Source organism: Fukomys damarensis, unplaced genomic scaffold (genome assembly GCF_012274545.1).
Source record: "Fukomys damarensis isolate Sample0158 unplaced genomic scaffold, DMR_v1.0_HiC HiC_scaffold_7, whole genome shotgun sequence".
NCBI classification, from domain to species: Eukaryota; Metazoa; Chordata; class Mammalia; order Rodentia; family Bathyergidae; genus Fukomys; species Fukomys damarensis.
The window spans coordinates 14,758,282-14,758,520 of record NW_022900919.1 but is presented as its reverse complement, the minus strand read 5'-3'; the positions used below and the strand labels follow the sequence as shown (position 1 = coordinate 14,758,520).

Sequence of the window (239 nt, the reverse complement as noted above, 5' to 3'; positions counted from 1 at the left end):
GGATGCAGGGCAAGAAGCCGGGCGGCTCGTCGGGCGGCGGCCGGAGCGGCGAGCTGCAGGGGGACGAGGCGCAGAGGAACAAGAAGAAGAAAAAGAAGGTGTCCTGCTTCTCCAACATCAAGATCTTCCTGGTGTCCGAGTGCGCCTTGATGTTGGCGCAGGGCACGGTGGGCGCCTACCTGGTGAGTCCCAGGGCCAACTCCGCCGCGGACCCCTTCCCGGCCGGGCTCGCGGGCTGC

The 239-nt window shown here is 67.8% G+C and overlaps 1 protein-coding gene across 2 annotated transcripts in view; it reads left to right on the top strand.

The window, feature by feature from the left end:
- The first annotated feature begins 2 nt into the window (after positions 1-2).
- Slco3a1 (solute carrier organic anion transporter family member 3A1) overlaps positions 3-239 on the top strand; it is a 289,188-nt gene continuing 288,951 nt past the window's right edge. For both annotated transcript variants that reach the window (XM_010621010.1, XM_010621009.2), the window contains exon 1: positions 3-182. In XM_010621010.1, the coding sequence (XP_010619312.1) occupies positions 3-182 (180 nt within the window). The remainder of the gene's footprint in view (positions 183-239) is intronic.